This window comes from Diospyros lotus, chromosome 8 (assembly GCF_014633365.1).
Source record: "Diospyros lotus cultivar Yz01 chromosome 8, ASM1463336v1, whole genome shotgun sequence".
Taxonomy (NCBI): Eukaryota; Viridiplantae; Streptophyta; class Magnoliopsida; order Ericales; family Ebenaceae; genus Diospyros; species Diospyros lotus.
Window position 1 is genome coordinate 5,598,100 of NC_068345.1, and position 19,534 is coordinate 5,617,633.

Below are 19,534 nucleotides of genomic sequence, written 5' to 3' on the forward strand. Positions count from 1 at the left end.
TTTCTTCGATACTTGTTTTATTTTATTTTATTTCTACTAGTAAATTATAATATAACTTTCTTTATTTATAGTAGTAAACTATTGTAAAAAATAAATTAAAAAAAAAAAGTTAGCCCAATGGGGGCAACTCTAGGCCTCACGTGACTCTACTTTGATATTTATAATATAATGCAAATATATTTGTAATATAACATTGATATATTTGTGATATAACATAAGAATTTATGTGATGTAATATAGAGATATTTATGATATAACGTATGAGTATTTGTGATATAATATAACTTAGTATTATTCCTAATAATGTAACACAATATCGTTGTATTCGTTATATTTCAAAAAGTAATTTGTAATATAATATTAGGATATCCGTTTTATAATTTTATTATAGGATATATATATGTTAAATATGAATTTTTTTAGATAAGTTTTATTTAGATATTCCAAAAAAATTAAAATAAAAACGAGCTAACTAAAATAAATAATTAAGTAAATTCGTACTTTTTTGAATAAAAATATTTTAATCTAAATTTAATTAAATAACATTATTTATATTAATCAAGTAACCAAAACGCACCAGCTACGACAGCAGGCCAGTAGGTCCCAGACAAACTGGGTCCGACCGAACAGAAATCGGGTCTTGGGTCCTAAGAAACGACCCGCCCTTGATCATCTTCTTCATTTCCCTTTACCAGTTCAGATCTGAGTTCTCCACGATCGCTCTCAGATTCACCATCGTCACCGTCAGAATAAGAACACAAATCTTGCAGTAGATCGAGAAAAATTGTTCTCACAATGGTGCTGGTATCCGCCGCACGGGATTACATCAACCGTATGTTGCAGGACATTTCTGGCATGAAGGTCCTCATCCTCGATTCGCAGACGGTTCGTACTGTTCGTAACCCTAGAGTTATTTATGATCCCTCATTGATCTCTAATCAATCATTTTTAGTGTCGCCATCCAATCACTTTTTTTCACAAAAAACGAAGCGACGAGAGTTTGCTTTTCTTTGGAGTTATGTGTCTATGCTTTGAATGTTTAGTGGTTAAAATCGAGTGATATTATTGCTTATCATTAAGAGTTGTTCTTACCTCGGTGAATTTCTGGGATGGTGTATTTGGTTTCCCGTTTCAAAATGAGTTCAGAATGAAATAGTTAAAACTTCATCTTCGATTTCTAGAATCACTCATTCTGGAGAAGAATTCAGTTGGTAGAGAACTTATAGTTGCTCGTCGTTATTATTTCCATTGAGATTTTTACTCAGCTTTGAATTAGATAGGTCTTGGCTGTTAAACTTAAACCCATGTAACAGTTGCTGGTATCTAAGTAATATAATTCTATGAATGGGTGCCCAACTGCTAACTGGCTCATGGATTTCAAATTTGGCTTAAATCCGTGGACTGGCTAGCAGTAGAGGATGAAATATGCGTGCCATGGTTGTTTCATCTTTCTTGAAGTGCTACATGATCGCTGTCTACCACTAGCTACTCTGTCAAATTTATTCATTGCACCTTACCATTTCCAGGCATTGTCTGGTACTCAACCTGCTTCATTTTTGTTGATGGTTACCAATTTTAATGTGTCACCAGAATCTAGGCAGCTTATAATACCCTACTTTGCACCTTATCCTTTCCAAAATTTGGTCCATAATTGGTGCCATGATCATTAAAATGTAATAGCTGCTCAGATTTATGCCAACTTTATGCAGTGAGATGGAGGCAATTATCTAAATTTTACCAAACTAAAATCTAAATTCAAGTTTTTCTACAGGACATCTATGTATAATAAACAGTTGAAAGATGTTACCTGTATAAATATAGGTGCTGTGATGACCCTCTTTATCTTAAACTTTTTCTGAAAGCAACATTTTGGTCCTCAGTAAGGTCATTATATCCAATGTCATGTCAGGGGATACCTGCTAAGTTTTTTTGGTCTTCCTCTTCCTCTTTTGATATAGATGGTCTCCATTTCATCAACTCACTTTACAGGTGTTACTAACAACAGCTATCACTAGCTTATGTGGGGTATGTTACATAAATTCTAGGTCTCCAATCAGCTCTATCCATGGCCATATCACATATGGTTTGTAAGGCCATTATATCATATGCCATGCCTAAAGGTTTTCTGCCAAGGTTTTTTTTTTTTTTGTCTTCTTATCCATCTTTCCTATAAATTTCATTCATTTCATCCCTCCACTTGCATCATAGGTACGTCTATCAATAGTCTTTTCATATGTGCAAACCGTTATAATTGTGAATCTCTCATCTTATCTTTAGTAGGCACTACTCTTAACTTTTCAAGTGCTATTATTTTTTTTTTCACACGTTCAAATCATCTTAATTGTAATTCTCATATCTTATCTTCAATAGGCACTACCATCTTTATTAAGTACGTGTCATGACTCCAAGGATATAATAGTAAATATAATAGTAATTGTAATTTAATTGCAATTATTATTTACAGTTAGGAGCAGTGTAGCAATGTAGTTATTTTTCTTATAGTTATGAATTAGGAGTAGATGGATGTAGTGGAGTAGTGGAAATGGTAACTACTGTAATAGCTTTATATATAAAGCTATCATACGGTTCCAAGAGATTATGATTGTTGTGAATTAAAAGATATTCCTTTTCTTTACAATTCTCCCTTACTTTCTCTCGGAATCTCTTTGTTTTTTCCCCATTTCTGTTTGTATCTCCCTCATTTCTCTCGGTTTCCCCCCATTATTCTATTTGTTTCTCCCTCATTTCTTTCTATATCTCCCTCAATTCCAATTCTATCTTCAAAAGAAACGTTAGTTAGGACTAGGGTCTTGATAGTATGATTTTGTTTTTTATTTGGCTTTTTCTTGTGTAAGCACACATTCACTGTAGCATTCTCATATAAGCCATGTTCATATTTTTTGCACATATTCATGCTTAACTAGTTCACTTCCCAACATTTTGATCCATACAACAAAGATGGTTTTATAGTTGTTTGATAAAGCTTGTTTTTAAGATTGAAGGGATTTTATGATCTCATAATGTGGAAATCAGTGAAACCAAGCAGGAGAAATTCTCAATCTAAAATCATATATTAATCCATAGAATACATGCCCTATTAATAGAGAAGAGAATACACTTATAGGAAAGTCTAAGAAAGGAAAAATAAATATTCTACATAACATACAAGGAAACTATATATACAACAATGATTTAGGAAACATAATCACATCTTAACAGTTGGAGAGAATCCACCATATCTGTAATGACAACTTGTGGATCTCGATATTGTCCAACGCTTCCTTTCAAGTTGGTGAATGAATATCTATCATTTTTAGCTTGCTTATAAGTGCTTCAAACCTCTTAATAGGCATGCCTTTTGCTAATACATCTGCAATTTGATTTGCTGAAGTGACAAAGTTTATGCAAACTTCCTTGGATTCTAATTTTTCTTTAATAAAGTGACAATCAATCTCCACGTGTTTGGTCCTATCATGTTGCACAGGATTGTGTGCAATGTTGATAACGGATTGATTGTCGCAACACAACTTCATAGATCCATTACAAGATATCCTTAGGTCTTACAACACTATCTTTAGCCATAGTAGCTCACATAGACCTAAAGCTATCGCTCTAAACTCAGCCTCTGCACTGGACTGGACTACCACATTCTGTTTTTTGCTTCTCCAGGACACCAAGTTACCCCCAAGAAAGACACAGTATCCTGTAGTTGACCTCCTATCTACCAATGAGCCCCCATAGTCAGCATCCGTATATCCTACCACTTCCATTTCCTTCCCTGGTCTAAACAACGGGCCTTTTCCAGGAGTTGCTTTAAGGTAGCATAGGATTCTTCTCATCGCTTGCATATGCTCTTCAATGGGATTATGCATGAATTGACTCACCAAGCTGATTGCAAATGCGATGTTAGGCCTGGCGTGAGATAAATAAATTAGTCGTCCCACTAATTGCTGATTCCTTCCTTTCTCCACAGCCAGGCTATCATAATTTCCCAATTTTAGATTAGGCTTTACAGGAGTGCCTGCTGTCCAACCACCAAGCATCCCTATTTCCTTCAGCAAATCCATGGTATATTTTCTTTGAGAAAGAAAAATACCATCTTTAGAGTAGACCACTTCTATTTCCAAAAAATACTTGAGCTTACCTAGATCTTTGATATCAAATTAGTGAGCTAGATCTTTCTTTAGTTGTTGTTGCTCCTCAATGTCATTTCCTGTAACAATGATATCATCCACATATATCAACAAAGCAGTCAAACTACCTTTATGTGAGTGCTTGATAAAGAGGGTATGATCTCCCCTACTTTGCCTGTACCCCATAGATTTCATAGCCTTCGAAAATCTATCAAACCAAGCCTTTGGAGATTGTTTCAGTTCATAAAGAGCTTTCTTTAGCTTGCAAACCTGCCCTGCAACACCCTTATTAAACTTCGGTGGTGGTTCCATAAAGACTTCCTCTTCTAGATTACCATGTAAGAAAGCATTTTTAACATCCAATTGCATCAATTGCCAACCATAACAACTGGGTAAGGATTCTTACAGTATTCATTTTTGCCATTGGTGCAAAAGTCTCCAAATAATCAATGCCATAGGTTTGAGTATATCCTTTGGCTACCAACCTTGCTTTATATCTTTCCAAGGTGCCATTAGCATTATACTTAACATTGAATACCCACCTACAACCCACAGGTCGCACCCCCTTTGGTTTGGGCACCAAGTCCCATGTATGATTTTTCTCCAAGGCCCTCATTTCTTCTTGCATAGCATATACCCAATTCTGATATTTCAATGCCTTGTCCAAAGTCTTAGGAATGGCTATAGAGTCAAGGGAAGAGATGAAACATTTATGCTTAGGAGACAAGCGATGATAGGTAGGTCTAAGTCAGTGTGATCAGTAGTAGGTGAAGGTTCAATTGACTGAGAGAATTCCATACTTGACTGTGGAGAGGAAGTTGGTTCTTGCTAAGCACACTGAGTAGGCTGATTCCTTCTTTTATATACATAAGGCGACCCTCTGAACCTTGCAGGAGAATTAGGAATTGATGGAGGTATCTCTTGAGATGTTACCTTTGTAGGAGCTGAGCCTAAGTCAAGATTAATTGGAGAGGAACAAGTGCAAAGAGAGGAATTAGTGGTAGTGGGCAGAGAATCAGAGGTAACATCAGATTGAGTGGGAGATGGGGATGGCTGAAAAATTATTCCAACATGGGCAAGACCTGGTCACCACCTAAACTCTCCCCCTGGTGACTAGAAGCAGAAGGACGAAAGAAAGCTTGGTTTTCAACAAAGGTGACATCCTTAGAGATAATCATTTTCCAAGTAGAAGGATAGTAGCATTTGTATCCCTTTTGAGTGGAAGAATATCCCAAGAAAACACAACGAAGGGCTTGAGGATCAAATTTGTCCCGGTGTTGCTTAGAGACGTGCACAAAGGACTAACATGTGGAAAATGAGTGGTGAGACAATGAAAAGGACTAACATTGCTAATTACTCGAGAGGGGACCTGATTAATCAGGTGAGTAGCAGTAAGCACCGCCTCACCCCAAAAATTTTTAGGAACAGAACTTTGATGCAAAAGAGCTCGAGTCACATTGAGAAGATGCCTTATTTTTCTCTCAGCAACCTCATTTTGTTGAGGGGTGTCAATACAAGAGGATTCATGGAGAATGCCTCTTTGCTGAAAAAAATGATTTAGAGTTTGATTAAAATAATCTCGAGCATTGTTTGTTCTAAATTTTTGAATGGAAACTCCAAATTGGATAAGAATCATCATATAAAAAGACTGCAAGACACTGTTAGGGGCTGATTTTTCCTTTAATAAGTAGACCAAAATCATGCGAGTGCAATCATCGATGAAAGACACAAACCATCTACCCCCGAACAATTGGGAGTTTTTGAGGGTCCCCATACATCAGAATGCACCAATGAAAAAGGAAACAAGAATAATTTGTGACTAATAGCATAGGGAACTCTATGATGTTTGAATATTTCACATACATCACAATGAAAATCGCTAACATTAAGACTGTGAAAGATTTTAGGAAACATAGATTTCAATAAAGGAAAAGGAGCATGCCCAAGTCGGAGATGATGCAGCCATGCATCCTCTTTGTTGGAATTGAATTGAGACACATGGGAGAGAATCGGCTGTTCTCCTACAGAGAAATCATAGGGCTGCTGCTGCTGCAAGAAGTACAGCCCCTTGTGTGCCCTAGCAACACCAATTGTCCTCCCCATTGTCAAGTCCTGAAACACACAGCCATGGGGCAAAAAGATCACATGACAATTTAGGTCTTGGGTTAATTTATAGACTGAAAGAAGATTGGTAGAAAGGCTAGGAACATAAAGAACTTGCTGCACTTTGAAATTGGGGGTAAGACTCACTTTACCATGCCCAACAATAGGAACAAGGTGGCCATTGGCTACTGTAATATTTCTAGAATTGTTCAAGGGTTCATATGTCTCAAAAAAATGTAGGTTAGGAGTCATATGATCAGTTGCTCCAGAATCCAAGATCCATAACTCATTCCTAGGTATTTTGGAGACATTAAAACTCTCAGAATTTAGGCATATACCTGCTTTGGCTAAGGAGCATGAATCTCCTTGAAGAGTCTGCAAGAAAGACTGCAACTTACTGATTTCCTTGCTGATGTCCTCAAGTTTCAGTCTTCCCGAAGCAGTGGAGTCCATAACCTCCTCTCTTCCGGCAATATCTTCTCCTTCGTTAGTGGTTAGGTAGGCTCTCATGGGTTGTTTGGACTGCAACTTACTGGTCTCCTTGGATCCTTCTCCCATCTTGTTCAAGACTGCTTCTTTTCCATGCAATCGAAAGCATGTCTCATGTGTGTGTCTAGGTTTCTTGCAAAATGAACACCACAAGCTGTCCCTACCTTGTTTCACTGAAGACTGCTCCTTGTCGTGGGATGATTTAGGCCATGCCCCTTGCATTCTGTTAGAAATCATAGCAGAACTCTCCATATGATTATCACTAAGCATGGCAATCCTTCTATCTTCTTCACTCCAGACTATGAAGTAGGTCTCATTTAAGGATGGCAGTTTGTCTCGGCTAAGGATTTGTGCTCTTAACTTGATCAAAATCAGTGTTGAGCCCAGCCAAAAGTTATACTATTCTATCCCTTTCAAGTATAGAGGTTATAATGATAGTGTCTTCACTACACACCAGGTTAATGTCTTGGTAGTGATCTAACTCAAGCTCAAAACCATTCATCTTGTTATAGTATTCCGTCACACTCATAGCCCCTTGTCTTGTGCTACAAATTTTAGTCTTGATCTCATAAACAACAAATGCATCTTGCACCTTAAAATATGTTCTTTTTACCGTCTCCCATATATCCCTAGCCATAGATAAAAACATGTAATTTTTACTTACCTCGGGCTGCATTGATCCCCACAACCATGACATCAACATGGAATCTTCAATGTCCCAAACTGTAAACAGAGGATCTGATGACTTGGGAGTTGTTCCAATAAGGTGAGAGATCTTCCCCCTTCCCTTCAAAAAGGTCCTCACCAGTTGAGACCATTGGAGGTAATTGCTGCCATCCAATCGATATGATGGATGCATGCTGGGTAACTCGCCAGGAGATGCGTGTCCAACTGCAGGTACAGTCGGCACCGTCTCCTTCGTTGCCGTGGAAGATGTAGCCTCTGTGATTTTTGACATTCTGGAAATAATTGAGAAGAAGCAGAAGGCAAAGAAAGGGAATGACGGCTAGAAGGACATAGCAAAGAACAAGCAATGAAGGCCGAGGGAAAAACTAAAAACGATTTTAGAATTTCCTTAGGTTTTGCTTTGATACCATGTGGAAATCAGTGAAACCAGGCAGGAGAAATTCTCAATCTAAAATCATATATTAATCCATAGAATACATGCTTTATTAATAGAGAAGAGAATACACTTATAGGAAAGTCTAAGAAAGGAAAAAAAAATATTCTACATAACATACAAGGAAACTATATACTGGTAGTAATCCACTCAAAACCATCATGTTCCATCTTTCTTTTTGACTAATAACATGGGGGATGCAAAGGGGCTGTGGCTGGGTTGGATCAAAGACTTTTATAGCATGTCTTTGACCATATTTTCTATTTCAGTTTTCTGGATTGGGGGATACCAGTATGCCCGGGCATTAATAGGCTCAGAATTAGGCTTCAGGACAATAGAATGGTCATGTGGTCTGGGAGGGGGTAAAGTGTTTGGCTCCCTGAATAGATTCTCAAATTCAACTAATAGTATATTAAGTAAGTCAAGTTGTTTTACCTCTCATTCCACCTGAGGTGGGGTGCTGACTACTAGCATGAATTCATTCCTCTCATTTGGATTTTCTTTCTCACCCTTTTCCATGGCCTGAATGGAGAAGAATTGGGCCATCCGAGCAACCTTCTACTTGAACATCTTTTGTAGGCGTTTTTCTGTAATCATTTTGCACACTCCCACTTCATTTTTGCCTGTCAATGTCATTCTTTTTCCTTCCTTCTCAAACGTGACCTCCATCTTATTGAAGTCAAAGCATATGGGGCTCACATTTTTCATCCAATTGACCCCCAACACTATATCGCTGCCTCCTAACTTGAGCAGCCTCAAATTGGCCTCAAACTCCTCCCCTTGCATTTCCCAACAGAAGCTAGCACAAGCTGACCTACTCATCGCTTTGTTCCCATTGGCTACAGTGATTGTGAGGGGTTCAGTATTGATCAAAGGGCATTTTAGTTTCTTGGCCATCCCTTCATCCAAGAAACTGTGGGTACTTCCATTGTTAATGAGAATCATTAATTTGCCTTCTCCAATCTTCCGTTCCACCTTCATAATTTTGCTATTCGTCAGCCCTCTCAATGCGTGCAGTGATATTTCCCCATTATCCTCCTCTATTCCTCTAGGCATCTTGGTCATCTCCTCCTTGCCTTCACCACCTTCTTCCCCTTCCAATAGAAGTAGTTGCTTCTTGCACTAGTGGTTGGGAAAGTATCTGTCCCCACATCTGAAGTAGAGACTAGACATTCTCCTTTGCTCGTATTTTGGTCCCCTGCCATCTTAGGAGTTGGTTAGGCCAGGCTCCTACCCCCTTGTATATTCCTGTTGGCTTCCTTGCCCAAGTTCGTACTCAAAGGGTTTAACACATTATTTGTTCCACCCTGGCCAGCAACCTTTGCTTCTTCATTTATGCATCCACGGTGAGTTCATGCAACCTGGCACTATCCACCGCATGCTTAAGGGTCTGAGGCCGTAAAACCTTCACTATTGGTCTCAGTTTTTCATTCAACTCACTTATAAAACTTGAAACAAAGTATGTTTCAGTAAGGTGGTGGTGGTGGTTGAGCATAAGTGCTTTCAACTCCTCAAATTGAAATTGATAGCCCAACACAAATCCTCCTCCTTGTCGGATTTTATTAAATTCCTTCACCACATCGGACAATCCTCTTTTCCCAAACCGTTCACATAGTTCCTCAGCGAACTCTTCCCATAGACATATCTCTTTCACCTTGGACCACCCATGGTAATATGCGTCCCCCACATTGTTAAGGTATGCCGCAACCAAGGTTACCCTTTGATGATCGGGAATTCCATACCATTTGAACATTCTCTCACACCTTCTGATCCACCATTTGGGGCTAACTCCGTTGAACATAGGGAGTTCTAGCTTTGGCATAGGAAATCCTTTGTGGTTGTGCCCCCCAATTCCCCTCAACTTATGGTCTCCTACATTTTGCCCTCTTTCCATTGGTTCGTCTCCACTATCTGGAGTTCCAAGCACCCTCTGATTCATCCCTTGCCTTGGGAGAATCGGTTTAGTCCTTTCTCTTGGAGGTAAGTCTAGGGAAAGTCTTACCGAATGTCGGCCCGCAAACATTAGCATAAATCCTTGTAGCTGCTCCCGAATTTGAGTCCCAACCTCTTCCCTGATTTGAGTAACAGCTCCATCCAGCTTCTGATCAATGGTATTGATCGCTTCATGATTGCGATTCGATCCCAACTCCAATTGCCCCACTTGTGCTTGCAATTTGGCCACCGTGGATCCGAATTGCTGTAGCTGTGCCTCCATATTCTTCATACACGTTCTCTCTGCCATCATTTGGAATTCACCTCCAATTGCTTCGGCTTGGGATTTGCTCTGATACCAAAATTGTCAGACCTTAGAGATCTGACAAGAGTTCTCTAGAATTCTGGGAAGAATTCTAGAGAACATGGGAAAACTTGAAGAAGAATTGAGAGGGAGAGATAGAAAAGAGAGCGAAATGAGAGAGATTGAGAGAGGATATTTTCAGAATTTGAATTAATACTTCGAATGCCTTTCTTGGGGGCGATTAGCCTCTATTTATACTGATTCCCCAAGTCACATGGAAACCATTCTCAGAATACATTCCCGCCAAAAATGGCAACCAACTAAGTATCAAAGAATAATCGACTAACCCTCTAAGTAAGTACAATGCACCCCGTGTTTCCCCTTTATTCCCGAGTACAACATATTAAGTAGGTCATAACAAGGAGTAGTTTTATATTAGTGAGGGAGGGAGGGAGAGTTGTAAGTTGTTGTTGTTGTTGTACACACTTCTCCACATTAACAATTGTTTTTCAATTATAGTTTATTGTTATGCACTTTTAACGAGAATATCTTTTTGTTGATATCTATGTGATTTCATAAACAAGGTATAGGGCATTTTAGTTGTTGAGAGTACAATAATAATATAAAAGATAAAGTTAACTCTTTATCTAATTAGATCAGAAAGAGGTTATTGGTTAACAATTTAATATAGTACCAGAGCATGCAAAAGGTCATGAGTTCAAATCTTACTGCCAACCCAATGTTTAAATTGTTACACGTGGTTGGACTAGTTATTAGTGAAGCTTGGCCACACATAAGGGAGCATGTTGAGAGTAAAATAATAATATAAAAGATAAAGTTAACTCTCTCTTTAACAACTTAAGCTTTTAGATTAGATTGTGGTTAACAGTTCAACAATAGTGCACGAGACTCTTGCCACCACAAAGTCATATCTTGTGTGTTGGGAGTCTGTTTACATGTTTCACATCTATGACCTCTTGGCCATGATGGAGCAACCCTATTGTTCCATTATAGCATACCCTTTGATTGTACAGGATATAATTTCTATATGATTTAATTTCACATGTTCCTTGCTTAGATCCCATATATAATATGGGTTGGTCTAATAAACTGATTATATTTGGTTATGTGAGGGTTGCTTTATTGTTTCATGAGTTGCAGGTTAGCATTGTTAGTGTTGTCTATTCTCAGTCAGATCTGCTTCAGAAGGAAGTCTTTTTGGTGGAACTGGTAGATTCCATTTCAAAGTCAAGGGAACCCATGTCACATCTGAAAGCAATTTACTTTCTTCGGCCAACATTAGAGAATATTCAGCACATGCGGCGTCAGCTGGGCAGTCCAAGATTTGGGGAGTACCATCTATGTAAGTTGGTGGTCACAATGAAAATATGAAGAGGGAATATAATCTTATTCTGATATGGAAATACCACATGCATTTCGTTTGTCTCAATCATGAGCTGTTGAGTGAATTGCCCTTTTTTCTTGTACCTTACAGTTTTCTCCAACATACTGAAGGATACCCAGCTTCATATTTTAGCTGACTCGGATGAACAAGAAATTGTACAAGAAGTTCAGGTAACTCTGCATTTTACAAGCATATGCAGCTGGACCAAATTCTGTTATCTGTATGCTACTTTGTCCATTTTCTCAACAAATCATGTTTATACATGTCAGTGTGACTTGGATCAGAATTTGGCGAATAACGTTTATCATGCATCATTTTATAATGCCTTTATTGGAAAATCAATGGTAATTCGGTTATCCTTTTTTGGTGGTTGTTGCTAATAACCCTTACAAAGCAGCAAACCTCATGCACTTGGGACGCCCTTTTTTTGATGGAATGTTATTTATCCATGGTCTTGGGCTTCATAATCAAGCTGATTCTCATGTGTTAGATGTATCTAGTCGTTTGAGCAAAGTTCTTACATTTGCAATTGAATGTGACATAAACATAAAAATGACACTAGAGACTTCTGGTCTGGGCCTGCAATAGAGCATCAATTATGATTTTTTTTATTTGTTAACATTTATTTTGCAGGAGTTCTATGCAGATTTTGTTGCGGTTGACCCTTACCATTTTACTTTGAATATACCTTCCAATCATGTGTATATGCTGCCAGCAGCGATAGATCCTTCAGGCGTGCAGAACTACTGTGATCGAGTTGTAGATGGTATTGCAGCAATTTTCTTGTCTTTGAAACGGCGGCCTGTTATTAGATATCAGCGGACCTCTGATATTGCCAAAAGGATTGCACAAGAGACAGCGGTGAGAGATGTTACAAAAGTGCAACACATTGCTTTGATACTGCATATCAGTACTTTAGAAGTTATTTTGGAGTCAAAGATTCTATGTTCAGTTTGTATTCTTGCTTTTTTCCTGGCTTTGGTCCTTAGAATCTGATTCATGATACTGTATCTTGGTGCACCTGACAATCATGAACTTTGGTAAACTGACTTGGATTACAATGTGCGAGTTCTATGGACTTCAGCATAATGGGAAATTAACTTATTTTATTTCTCTGCATTTAACAGAAGCTGATGTACCAGCAGGAGAGTGGTCTTTTTGATTTCAGAAGAACAGAAGTTTCTCCCTTGTTGCTAGTAATAGATAGAAGGGATGACCCTGTTACACCTTTACTGAATCAGTGGACATATCAGGTGAATTGTGGATATCACTCAACTTGTTTTTTTCTTCTTTCTGCAAAAGATAGGTGCCCCTTTACTTACACAGTCATGTAATTTTTGGATGAGTGGTTAAAAATTAGATATGTGCATCTCATGACGATAATTTTCTCAGGCTATGGTTCATGAGTTGATAGGTATTCAAGACAATAAAGTGGACTTGAGAAACATTGGCAAAATTTCTAAGGATCAACAGGTTGATTTCTATTTGCTTTATAGGAAGATATAATATATATATATATATATTTCCCCTTATGACAAGTCTAATTTTTGCCATTCATGTCTACAGGAGGTTGTTCTGTCATCAGAGCAAGATGCATTTTTTAAAGGTAATATGTATGAAAATTTTGGAGATATTGGAATGAACATCAAGCGCATGGTGGATGATTTTCAGCAAGTTGCAAAAAGTAACCAGAACATCCAAACAATAGGTTTGTATGGAGTAAATTGAAACCATCACAGGAAGTCTAAAATGTTGTTTCTTCCACTGGGGGGTGATACAGAAAGACATTACTGGTGATTGCTTGTACAGTGGTTAAAGTACAGCAATGGCTGATATAGTTTTGTTGTCAAATCCTTTCAATCTCTGCAGAAGACATGGCAAAATTTGTTGACAATTACCCAGAATACAGGAAAATGCATGGAAATGTCTCAAAGCATGTGTCACTGGTCACAGAAATGAGCAAGATAGTTGAAGAGCGAAAACTTATGTTAGTTTCACAAACAGAACAAGAATTGGCATGCAATGGTGGGCAAGGGGCAGCATTTGAGGTGGTTTATTCTTTCATATGGTATCTTAGTGGTGATTTCTTGTCTACGTTTTAATCTAAGTTCTGTAATTCATTATTAGTTTCAATCATTTTATTACTGGATAACTATTTGAGTGAAATAGTTTCACCTTCCATTACCACGTTGTCAATGGTGTAAATCTTGGGATAGAATATTTGGTACATTCAGTTGATAGCATGAGGATGGCCGCCATGTCAATAGTGAGAGGGATAATAACACTTTATCCCCTTGTAACCTGTTGAGAAGTAAAATAAAAATAAAAACATCACCTTGTAATTTGAGCAAGAATAACATTGTGTCATTTAAAAGTGAACACATAACTCCACTTGTGAATTGCACTGAATTGCATATCCCAATGAGGCAAAACAATTTTTGAAAATTGTCTAAATTGCCCTTATTATCTTGACTAATTTCTCTGTTTCTTCCCTCTTTCACTACCCACTAACTCTTAAATCCTCTGCCACCATGACTATATCTTGTCCTCTATGGACAATTATCATCCACCAACTACTGCTGCATCTTAAGCTGAACAGGGATTGTAGGTTTAGATATCTGGTGAAAAAATCTTTCTGCCACATCTTTAAATTATGTAATTTATGATTTGCAGTTTATGTGTTAGAAATCCTTACTGGACTCAAGTGTTACTTGAAATGCCATCTTCTGACATCTGTAGACCCCTCCCTCTTATCCATCCCTGCATCCCCACAAAGCTTATGCACTCGAGCACCACATAAAAATAGGAGAAAGTTATAGTTGAGGAGCTACTATGCCATCTTTCCTCTAAAAAGCAGTTAAAAAGTGTATGTTTGATGTTTTCATCAAGATTTGAATAGGATATGAAATGAAATATTTAATGACCATAAAGTGTTAAGAACTTTGTTGTGTTTTTTATCTTATTGATTAAGAGTTACTTCAGTATTATTATTTTGTGGTTGTTTTCGCAGTTTTCAAGATGAAATTTGGAGTTGAGTCATTATGTCTTGCTTTTCTGGAATCTCACTTTGTTAGAGAATTGATCCTGAAATGCTTCCTATGGGGTTTTAGTTTTTCCAGTGATTTTTTTGATGGAAAGAACATATTCCTGAATCATCTTTGCGATTAGTGCCAGTTGACTTTCTAATGAATGTGGAACTGTGAGATCAATCACCTAACTTTTTCCAAAATGCATTTCTATTCAGGCTGTCACTAATCTTTTGAACAATGAAAGTGTCTCTGATGTTGACCGTCTACGCCTGGTTATGTTGTATGCACTGCGCTATGAGAAGGAGAGCCCTGTTCAACTGATGCAGCTCTTCAACAAACTGGCTTCTCACTCTCCTGAGTATAAGCCTGGGGTGAGGGAACTAGTTAAGGCTATCCTTCTATGTGTTTTATCTGACTGGCTTGCATTCTGCATGTTATGCTCTGACTACTTGATCTGTGTATTTGTACACGGGTGTTAGTTCGTACACTGGTTGGAAGCGTTCACAAAAGTCCACATATAAATTTAGTTCCACTAAGATGTAGAGCACAAAACATCACATATCATAATAACACTTAAAATCTTATGGAACAGCAGGTATTTTTCTGGGTCTTGACAAACATGCCATGGACAAAAGGCAAACGTTCTATTGCACTTTACCACTTATGAATCTGAATGTTATATTTTCTTTCAAACTTACATTATTTCAATAAAAAAGAAGGTTACAATGGAAGCTATATAATTGCTGTGGCACCTAATGGAAAGGTATTGGGTAAAAAGGAATTTTCACGTGGTGCTTATAGATTTAGACAAAGCTTATGACAAAGTTCCTAAAAAAGTCTCAATGAGAGTTTTCAGGAAGACAGAAATTTGAATTACTTGTATGCATGCTACTAAAGACATGTATCATTGAGCAGAAGCACCTGTCATAATACATGGAGGAGATATTGGGGAATTTTTCAATTACAATTGAATTACATCAAATGTCTACTTTAAGCCCTTACCATTATGCCCTAGTAATGGATAAATTCACTAAAAATATCTAGATAGAGGTGCCTTGGTGTATGCTTTTCATTGAAGACAACTGTTAGTGGATAAGACGAAAGAAGGCATGGATATTAAGCTCAATATATGAAGAAACACTTTAGAATCTAGATGTTTTAAGTTGAACATATTGAAAACCATTATGGAGGTAAGTTTAGTGAAAATATAAGTATGGATGATATTATTGTAAAATTGGAAGATCGAGTTGTACTAAGAAAAACAAAGTTTGGATATATCTTGGATCAATTATCAAAAAAGATGGAGAGATTAATGAGGTTGCTACCCATAGAATTAAGGCAGAATGGTTAAAATGGAAAGTGCATTCAACATTTTATGTGATAGTAACAATCTTTTAAACTAAAAGAAAAAATTTATAAGATAGCTACAAAACCAAATTTGTTGTATGGCAAAGAATGTTGGGTAGTAAAACACTAACACATGCAAAACATAAGCGTAGCTGAGATGATGTTCAGATGAATGTGGCTATATAAGAAAAGATAAAATTGGAAATGAGGTTATTCATAATAAGATTGGACTCATGTGACTCTTATTGAAGATAAGATATTTGATATGCAATTTAGATGGTTTGGTTATGTGATAAAAAGACCAATAGAGGCTTCTATGAGGAGAGTGGACAGAATGGATTAAATATCTAGCAAAAGAGGTATAGGAAGACCAAGAAATAACTTGTGGGAGACACTTAAGGTATGGTATGAGTTCTGAGAACCTTATAGAACATAAAGCTAACCATCGATAGAAGTTCTGGCAAACTGGAATTCATGTAGTTGCCCTCATATGGCAGGATAAAAGTTCGATACGTTGTTATTCTATTTCAAATTTTAAATGGTTTTTTTTATTGTGATTTCGTAGCAGTTATTAATTCATGCTTCTGGCCATGAATCTGAATGTTATTATTTGCTTTCAAAATTATGCTTTTTCACACTTATCATCTTTTAATTGCTCTTTTGGATTGTCACTTCTTAGCAATTATTAGTTCAAGCTTCTGGCTGCAAAACTTGACATGACAGTCGTGCAATTCCTGTTAAAGGAAGCAGAACTTGATAATGTCATCTGCTAATTGCTCTTTTAGATTGTCACTCAAATTATTAATTCATGCTTCTGGCTGCTAAACTTGAGATTGTTGTATTACAGCTCGTCCAATTCCTATTAAAGCAAGCCGGTGTTGATAAACGAACTGGGGATCTTTTTGGAAACCGAGACCTTTTGAACATTGCACGTAACATGGCTCGAGGACTCAAGGTTTTGAACAATTTTGTTGTCTTCTAGTTCCATTTTTCCCCTTTCCTATTCTTGCCCACAAGCCCCTATATAAATTTGTTTTCATTTTTGCAGGGAGTTGAGAATGTTTACACCCAACACCAGCCCCTTGTATTCCAAACTATGGAAAGCATTATTAAGGGGAGGTTGAGAGATGTGGACTACCCATTTGTTGGAAATCATTTTCAGCAGGGCAGGTGTGTTTGCAATGAATCATATATTTTAGTTTGCAGTTATATGTTTGTGAGCCTTGGTTGCAATGTTTGAGTTGCTCCTTTGTGACTCCGTACACTGGTTCAAGTTGTGGAGCCAGCCTCTTTGCAAAAAAGCATGGGAAAGTTTGTGTACGAATACAACCCTTCCCCAACCCTGACAAAGTGGGGACACTTGTGCATTGGGATGCTTATGTTGTTTATCCCACCCAACTTGTGCAAATAAGTTACTTATATTGATAGAGAACTAGAAATTGTTCCATAAGATGCAGAATTTATCCCTACTAAGTACTAACTTGTAATGCAAATAAGGCAGGCGAAGTGATAAAGCACTATAAGTAGTTTCAGATTAGTCTCTTTGGTTAAAGTTATGATTGGGAAAGACAACAATAAGAAATAACATTTACCTCTTCCATTACCTACTCTAATACGTCTAAAAATGTGCCCTAAATTGTCAACAAAAGGAGAATTATAATTGGCAAGAAGCATGGCCTCAGGTTGTGCAACACCTGTTTTCACTTGTGCAAGATTTGGCTTCTCTTTGGTTGGGAGCTTTAATCATGAGGCTTTATGTTTCAAGGGCTCTGCTGCCAATCAGCTGTGAGATGAGGCTCTGGTTATTGATGTTTAAAGTAGTCATTGGATCTCCCTGCACCATTTTAGTTGGTCTTTCTCCTAGTAAACATCATTAATCACTGCATAATATGCTGTGGATGAAAAGTATTAGGGACACAATTTTTTTATTCCATGTCAAGTATATTTTATTTTTGGCAGGCCACAGGAGGTGGTGATATTTATTGTTGGTGGCACAACCTATGAGGAGTCACGCTCTGTTGCCCTACAAAATGCCACCAATTCTGGAATTCGTTTCCTACTTGGTGGTTCAGTGATTCTCAATTCCAAGAGGTTTGTTGCAAGTTATCATTATGTTTTGATGTATAAGTTCATAGAGTCTGGATAAAAATTTGCTGCACTGCACCCATTGCAATATATGCAATTGTACAAGCATTGATGGGGCACAAACTCTCTCAATGCACTGATTGCTACATACACTGAGCAATGAGTTTGGCTTTGATTTGTTTTGATCGGTGTGAATGGTGCAGTGTGCAGTCTGTTGCTTATGAGTATCCCTTAACCCTTTCTCCTAAATTGTGGGCACAAAATTTGAATTAGTTTGTCTAGTCCTTATAGTTATTTCTTGATAATCAGTTACAGTCCCTTTCTCAATTTTACATTGTTGCAAGATGTCTCCTATTACACCGTTGTTGGTTATGTAGGTTTTTGAAGGACCTTGAAGAGGCCCAGAGGATTACTCGGACCAGTACTAGTGTGGTCTGAAGTTCAGATTCTCCTCCCAGACGCACATTTTATTGGAAGAGTGTAGATAAGTGGATCTGCCTTTGGGTTTTTCCTCGTGATTGTCAATAGTAATACCCTTTAACATACTGTGCATAAGCAGCTTCAGTGCTTAGACCAGCCCATTTGTTCGGCATAAAATGGAGTTCGAATCAGTTTTTACGACTGATTGGAACAGGAGAAAAGGGCACAGTTGATCGATAAAAGGACTAAAAGCACCGAGTAACTTGAAGGACTGATGGTACAGGTGAGCCACACATACTTTAGGCTTTGATCCTAGGAAAGGAGGATGGTTCATGATTTCATTTACTTGAAAGACCTCATTTATTCTTATATATAATAGCTCACTGATATATGTTGTTGTAGTTCATTGTAGATGATGATCTTTTAGAATGAAATAGCCAATACCTAACTCTTGTAATGGAGAACATCTTTTGAGCGAGTTTTTAAACATTGCATAGAAGATGTGGACTTGTCCATGTGAATGTGAATTGTTGTTTAAAGTTGGTAGGAAAGGTTGAACACCCAGATGATCATTGGCCATTTATGATTTTTTAGAAGTAATAGTGAATGTGTTTCAACATTTATGCTTACAAACATACCTTATAGCCACCCCTTTATTGTAATTTAGTATTTCTATATTAAGAACGGAAGTGCATGCGATAAGACTCATAGAGCTACTCAAGTTTAGGCTTTTAGCCCTTATGCGTGCGCGCGCGCCCAATCAATCGCAAGCCACAGCCATCAATGAAGTTTTCCAGACAAGGAATATATGTTAACATAATAATAAGGAAAATGTTATTGGTGTATATTGTATATACTTTGAGCTAAATAATGATATTAAAATATTTAAAATGCTCTTTATTTAAGATAATGAGGTGAGGCGGTGAAGCGTATGATTAAAATATTTCTTACCCAAGGTGGTGAGGCGTTAAGGTGCATTGAGTTGAGGTGATGAAGCGCGAGAGGTATTTTTATTATTTATGATATATTTTGTAGTTTAAAATATACACAATGATGTACTTATAACATGATGTATAGATATGAAATCTTATGTTATAAAATTTATATCAAAATGATGTAGATACAAATTAATCATTAGAAAGATTGATGATTATAAAATATAATTTT

At 37.4% G+C, this 19,534-nt stretch overlaps 1 protein-coding gene across 2 annotated transcripts; it reads left to right on the forward strand.

The window, feature by feature from the left end:
* Positions 1 to 624: 624 nt before the first annotated feature.
* On the forward strand, positions 625 to 18,866 carry LOC127808679 (vacuolar protein sorting-associated protein 45 homolog). Of its 2 annotated transcripts, none has more exons than XM_052347244.1 (13): positions 625 to 885; positions 11,243 to 11,444; positions 11,577 to 11,656; positions 12,120 to 12,347; positions 12,614 to 12,739; positions 12,879 to 12,959; positions 13,053 to 13,194; positions 13,356 to 13,534; positions 14,731 to 14,898; positions 16,710 to 16,817; positions 16,911 to 17,032; positions 17,822 to 17,953; positions 18,325 to 18,866. In XM_052347244.1, the coding sequence occupies exons 1-13, from the start codon at positions 796 to 798 to the stop codon at positions 18,383 to 18,385; spliced, it is 1,719 nt and encodes a 572-aa protein (XP_052203204.1). In that variant the 5' UTR covers positions 625 to 795; the 3' UTR covers positions 18,386 to 18,866. The 2 variants fall into 2 exon arrangements, with proteins under 2 accessions (XP_052203204.1, XP_052203205.1); XM_052347245.1 differs by having other exon boundaries at positions 628 to 885; positions 14,731 to 14,886.
* Positions 18,867 to 19,534: the final 668 nt, after the last annotated feature.

Bases quoted from the DNA above. Each gene is read 5' to 3' on its own strand.
- LOC127808679 (XM_052347244.1), top strand. From the start codon at position 796: ATGGTGCTGGTATCCGCCGCACGGGATTACATCAACCGTATGTTGCAG. The intron at 17,033-17,821 runs GTGTGTTTGCAA...TATTTTTGGCAG, and splicing joins AATCATTTTCAGCAGGGCAG to GCCACAGGAGGTGGTGATAT. The intron at 17,954-18,324 runs GTTTGTTGCAAG...TTGGTTATGTAG, and splicing joins GTGATTCTCAATTCCAAGAG to GTTTTTGAAGGACCTTGAAG.